Source organism: Lonchura striata, chromosome Z, assembly GCF_050655825.1.
Source record: "Lonchura striata isolate lonStrDom1 chromosome Z, ASM5065582v1, whole genome shotgun sequence".
NCBI classification, from domain to species: domain Eukaryota; kingdom Metazoa; phylum Chordata; class Aves; order Passeriformes; family Estrildidae; genus Lonchura; species Lonchura striata.
In genome coordinates, this window is record NC_140740.1 from 73096171 (window position 1) to 73102170 (window position 6000).

The window sequence follows — 6000 nt, forward strand, 5'->3', positions numbered from 1 at the left end:
CTTGTCAGCAGTTTGTGAGATACTACTAATCCTGTTTCTTAGTGCTCTGGAAAAGGTAGGGGAGTTAGGATACAGAATGCTACTTGTTTTTGCTTTCTTTTCCTGTACAACAGTACCATGCTTTTAGCCAGGAGCTGTTGTTCCTTAGAGTTTGGACCCAGAGCCTGTTTGGAAAACTAAGGTCTGCTTATAAACTCCCTTGAGAACTGATCCCACATATGACAGGCTTGCCATCTGCCATTGTTTTTACACTGAGGCGGTCTAAAAAAGTATAGAAAAAGTAGAGTGCCTCTCTGAATTTTCCTGATGCTTACCTTCATGGTACCAGAAGTTAGCCCAAGGAAAATGGGGAGAAAACAGAATTTGTTTTTAGTGTTGAATTTAACAGTATCTGTGTGAACGAGACAATTTGTGATTTGATCCAGAATTTGTTAGAAACAGCCTCTACCTACTTTTGCAAAAATTGGTGGGGAAGACTGCTGGGAATGCCTGGGGTTTCTTTAGCTGAGATTAAAGGGAGTATAACAGCTGTACTTCAGGAATATTTAATACTGAGGCGTGGCACAGGATACAGGTCCCAAAAAGGCTGAATTGCTGTCACGGATTACCTAATATTTGGTCATCAGTCTCAAGCATGCCCTTTTTTGCCTATGGTGTTAGACTAGCCTTTGAAAGAGTGAATTTCTCTGGTCTGCTGTTCACTTTTACCTAGCATACATATGGTACAGCTGTGGATCTGGCTTGTTCTTAAGGAAGGACTTACCTGGAATATTGTAGGAGAAACATATTTTATGTAAGTGAGAAACAAGTAAAGGTGGGTTTCACTTTGCATATAAATTCTGGTGTCCAGGGTACAGAGAGATGCTGACAGCTCTTGGCTGGTGCAGAAGTGGGAGGAAGCAGAAAGCTGCGTCAAAAGTAGACTGTGGAAGGATCTGAGCTACAGCTCAGTTTTGTTAAAGCTTTGGAAATAGGGTGTATTTTCTGCATTTATCTAACTATGAAAGAAAAACAGTGTAAATGAGCAAGTGGATGGCTATGGCCAGGTACAGTCCTCTCTATAAAGGGTGTGGGAGCACAGCAGCAGGCAGAGCCCAGCCCGGACAGGGAGGGTGTGGGCAGGGGCTGTACCCCAGCTTTTGCCAAGTGCTGGTGCACTGGTGTTGGTCTGGTGGGCGTGCTGTTGAGCCAAACACAGCCTGCCAGAGAGAGCATCTGTCAGTGGCTTGGAGAAGAGCAGAAAAAAGGGTAAGCAAATGCTGATTTTAAACAAAGGGGATAACACAGAACTAATTTTATGGCTGATGTTGACAGGTGAATTACAATCACATTGAAGGAAGCTCATAAAAGGCCAGTGGTCTGTTTGTGCCTGACTCTTGATCCATAGTGAATTCTGACGTTTGCCTCAGCACAGCAGAGAATGGGCCTGGAAAGGGACTGGGGAGTTTCTATGGGTGTCCCAGCTGCCAGGGGATCATGGGAGAGCATCTTGGGTGTTGCTTTCTGATAGCAGCCCCTTTGCCTTGCTGTCTGCACAAATAATCACTTTGTTTTCCTTTTTTGTTTTCATTAAGCATCCTCAGCTCTCAGAGTCCTTTAGTAGACAGCAGTTGATGTTTTCAAGTCTGGTTTCAGAAGTTTCCTCTTTGTTTTGGGAGAGCATTTCAAGAGGAAGATTTCTCCCACCTTTCTCCTCCTTGGTGACAAGGGCAACTCACTTTCCCCATACTATACCAGAGGGCTCAGGGAAGGCTTCTTGGCTGCTGTTACTGTTCTACATTGCAACAACCAAAGCTGACTGGCAATTCAGTCCACTTTTCCCTGTCTCCCTTCACCTGAAACTGTTGTTACCATTTCTAGCACTTCTTCCACACTTGACATGCATCTACCCTTGGGGCACATCACGCTGCTGCCTGTGATACCAGCTGGTCTGCTGGCTCAGCTGGTTCCAGCATGGCACTGGGCAGAGAGCAGCCACCCTCCCCAATGGCAGGCTGAGCGTGCTGGCCTTGGGGACACATTGTACTTTTTTAGGCAGAGTCTGTGTTGAGTGCTACCTGAAGTGCATCCAAAACCAGCCTCTTCCCTCCTCAGTTGGATTAAGCACAATCCCTTCCAGCCTGGAGCCACTTGGCACCCCAGCAGCAGCTGTGCTCTTACCTCCTGGGTGCTCTCCTGCTGTTCAGGTTTCCCAGATGCAATGTATTTAGGAAAAAAAAATAAAAAGAAGCTGAAGCAGTGATAAATAATTTATTTTGATAATGACAGGATCAGATTTGTTTTTCCAGAATGCTTGACAGTTTTCACTGCTCAGCTCTGCTGCTTGTAGTTATAACAGTTAATGAGAAATTATTTGGAAACAGCTACTGTTTTAATTGGTGAAGCAATTACTGTTTAGTTTTGATGGTGGAACATAATTGCAGGTAAGGTGTTTCTTTTCTGTGTATTTTCAAATTTGTAATTAGGCTTTTCAAATTATGTACTTCATAAACTTTGGAAACAGATCTTTCAAATAAGTGTTTACTCCCTGGTATTCTTATGTACATAACTTGGGTAATGTGAATAGACTCATAGGACTTAAAAGAAATATTAATGTAGGTAAAATTACCTGAAAATGTAAGTGTTAAGAAGTTGAGGAACTTCTGCTAGTAGGGCTCTTTTTAATAAATAAACAAACCAAATGCATCCAGTTTACATAAAGACAGGCAGACATACTTTTGCTTTCTTCTGTGGGCTGCAAGTTGCAATATTTTTCTAATATAACCATCAAAAATAAATAAATTTAGACATCATCTTAAAAAAAAATCAAGCCTGTTTGACTAAGTTAGGGAGTCAAGACTTTCTGAGTTATGTATTGCAAATAACTCACTTGCAATCAAGACTTTCTCTGGATTTTCATCAATGCTGAAACTTAATGCAATATAACACAGTAAAAGAAAGACAATTGAAGACTAATTTTTGTAACATTCTGTGGCATTATACTATGACTAAGCTTATTTATAAATACCTTGCCCCTGCCATTGACTCTGCAGTCTTGGCAGCAAGAATAAGATGCATGTAGTTTATGCTGGGAGCTGCAGCCCCAAAGCCTCTTTGCTCCCCCCAGCTGTGAGAATATCAAGGAGGAGAAGATGCTGAAGGCAGAGGCTGTGATATGATGTGTTCCTACATGCCCATTGCATAATCATCCCACACACCCCATGCCAGGAAGCAGCCAGGGAGCCTAGGCTTTTCAGGGTGCCAGCAAGCTTGTCTTGCCTTGAACTCCTACCTCAGTGAACAAGACTGATGAAAGTCACATATATTTGGGGAATGCCAAATGTGGGCATATGTCATTATGATTTGCCACCAGTTAAGTGACTGATGTGTAAAAATGTAATAGACCCTTCATAGTAGATTTTCATTGCATCTACACGTGAGAAGTAGGGACCAGAGCAAGCATGAAATGTCTCTTCAGCTCTGCATGAGTGATCAAGTCTCAAAGAACCCCAGTTCTTGGTTTGTGTGCTTCTGGTGTTACCATGCTGTACAAGGAGTTCAAAGCTCCCTTTCTTTCTACAGAGGCCTTTTTTTGTGAGGAAAGAATGAAAATGCAACGCTCCTGTTGTAATAGAAGAGTTGGTCAGGCTAATACTACAGTGAAAAGTATTGCAGCATATCCATTACAGCTATTTTTCATCGCTACGCATGAGGATACACATTCTTTGTTACACAGCTTGTTTTTATGGTAAAATTGCTTTGAAGAAATACAGATGTAGAAAAGCCAACTACTGAGATGCAGATCCTGATGGCCCAAAGTGCTACAAAATGCTGACTAGGGATAAGACCCAACTGTAGTTATGTTGTTTTGGTTTATAAAGTGATATATGGATCGTCATAGAAGTGTTCATTGTGGAATGCTGGAACATAAGTACCTGATTTCTCTACATTAGTGGGAGAAAATTGGAAAGATAACAAGATCCTTGCAAAATAATATTCTAGTGTTTGGATGCAAGTTTCTCTCCATGTCACACCAAAAAGATAAAGACAGAATAGGTAGTTTGAGTCTATAAATACAGGTAAACTTGGTAGAAAAAGCTGAATGCAAGTGCCAACCATGTTGACTTTGCTCACTTAATTATTTTACATCCGTAAAAGGAAAGCTTACAAAAAAAATTCTGTGTAATAATGAAAACTGTATTAATGTTACAACTGAATTATTACTAACAAAGATACTGATTATATGCTGTGTATTTCCCTCTGGCTCAATTCTAACCTCATTTATGTCTCTCCATTATTGTGTGTCTGTTTAGTAAAGTACGGCTACACAATTATAATTATTATTTTTACTTGAATAGATTTCACTAACTTTGGGTAAGGTACCTGTCACCTGTAGTATGATTTGCTCTAGAGTACTGTTTTCCTTTCCAGACAGATGCAGCAAACTAGAAAATGGTGCTAATGAAAACATCAGAATTTGCCCTTTTTGATGGCATGGGCATGGCAGAAAATGCATTGTCCTTCTCTTGTGTGTTACAGATCTGAGCACATCACAGACCCAAAGTCCCCAGTCAAGTGTTCCAAACCAGGGATCCATCCAGTCACCACAGGTAGATGAACTGCTGCTGAGCCACCAGCCTGAGAGCCTGGAGGATGCAGAAAGTGGAGCCATAGTAGAGGAAAAGATTGTTTACCTCTGATAACTTGTTTTCTAGTCTCAGTAGCACTTTGGAAAGATAACTGTGTTTTCTTTTCTAAGTTTCTGTCAATGTTCTCTGTATGGCCATCTGGATTTAAGGGTAGTATTTAATAGTAAATGCAAAATTTTTCCTGTGATAAATATAGCAAGTAAGTTATTTTGAAGCCTTTGTTGTATAATCTTTAAGTTATGACATGATTTCAAATGCTTTGCAAGAATCAATGAGTAGCAGAGGAGACATAGCATTCTGAAATTGTAAAGGTGCCACTAAGGACTGTGAAAGACAGTGTTGATTTTCGTGTGTCCTCTTCCTACAAGGATGAGCTGAGAGATTTGCTACTTGAGATTTCAGATTGTGTATCAGTAACAGTTGTGATATAACATGAAAAGACAGCAATGTAACAATGATGGCTTGAGTCTTTGCTCAAAAGTGCTATATACCCTTAGCTCTTGGGTCCTTTTCCTTATCTTCTAGCTCAGGAACTGCTCAGAAGGGGATGTTTTTTATGGTCTGAGCATAATTGCATAATTGTAAGTGTTTTTTCATGTCCCAAAGCTTATTGTCATTTTGATACTACTGCCAATTTCTGTGCAGAGATGTACTAAATCAGTTATTGTATTATGACTGTTTTTCATTTCAGTAAGTGTCCTTACACATTAAAATTTACCAGATGAAACCATGTCACTGGTCAAAAGAAAAGAAAGGGGATAAATAGTAGGCTTCAGTTAATTGAACTCTTCTGAAACTCCACTGCTTTCCTGTGTAGAAATCAGATAACTTTCTGCTTTCAGATTCATGGTATTCTCTGTCTTAGGCAGTAAGAAACCTGTTTTGTGCCTTTTTATGCATTTTTGTATTTCTGAAACATTTCTACACTTCTGTCAAACCAAATAAATGTTCTGTGCATTTCTAGAAAACTGTAATTTTGATTCATTGTGAGATCCTCCAGAGAAATTAAAAATAAATAAATAAATAAAAAAGCATCCAGGCCTTGTTTGCACTAAGCTCTGTTGCAGATGTGTGTTGTTGGTCCAGCATAGCCAAAGCTATGTATTTCAGCTGGCAAAACCACGGATGTGCCTATCACTGCTTAGCACGGCTGATGGCATTGACAGAGGTGCAGCAGAGATGCAGCTGCACAGCTCCTGAGGGCTGCACAGCTGCCTCACATCTGCCCAGCTCAAGAAGCAGAGGAGCACAGGATTGCTCCCACCCATTTGACTCGGTCAGCCCCAGGTGCCAGTGGTTTTTTACCCTAAGCCTTGTGTTGTGCAACATCTTTTGCAGGGCACAGAGTTTTAGATGTGTGCATTATTCAGCA

At 40.8% G+C, this 6000-nt stretch overlaps 1 protein-coding gene across 29 annotated transcripts in view; it reads left to right on the forward strand.

Annotated features, from left to right (window-relative positions):
• Positions 1-5662, forward strand: part of ARHGEF28 (Rho guanine nucleotide exchange factor 28) — a 119878-nt gene extending 114216 nt beyond the window's left edge. For 27 of the 29 annotated variants that reach the window (XM_085567537.1, XM_085567544.1, XM_085567538.1 and 24 more), the window contains one exon: positions 4519-5662. In XM_085567537.1, coding sequence (XP_085423663.1) covers positions 4519-4679 — 161 coding nt within the window. In that variant the 3' untranslated portion in view covers positions 4680-5662. The remainder of the gene's footprint in view (positions 1-4518) is intronic. The other 2 variants (XM_085567533.1, XM_085567546.1) reach the window with 2 other exon arrangements.
• The last annotated feature ends 338 nt before the right edge of the window (positions 5663-6000 follow it).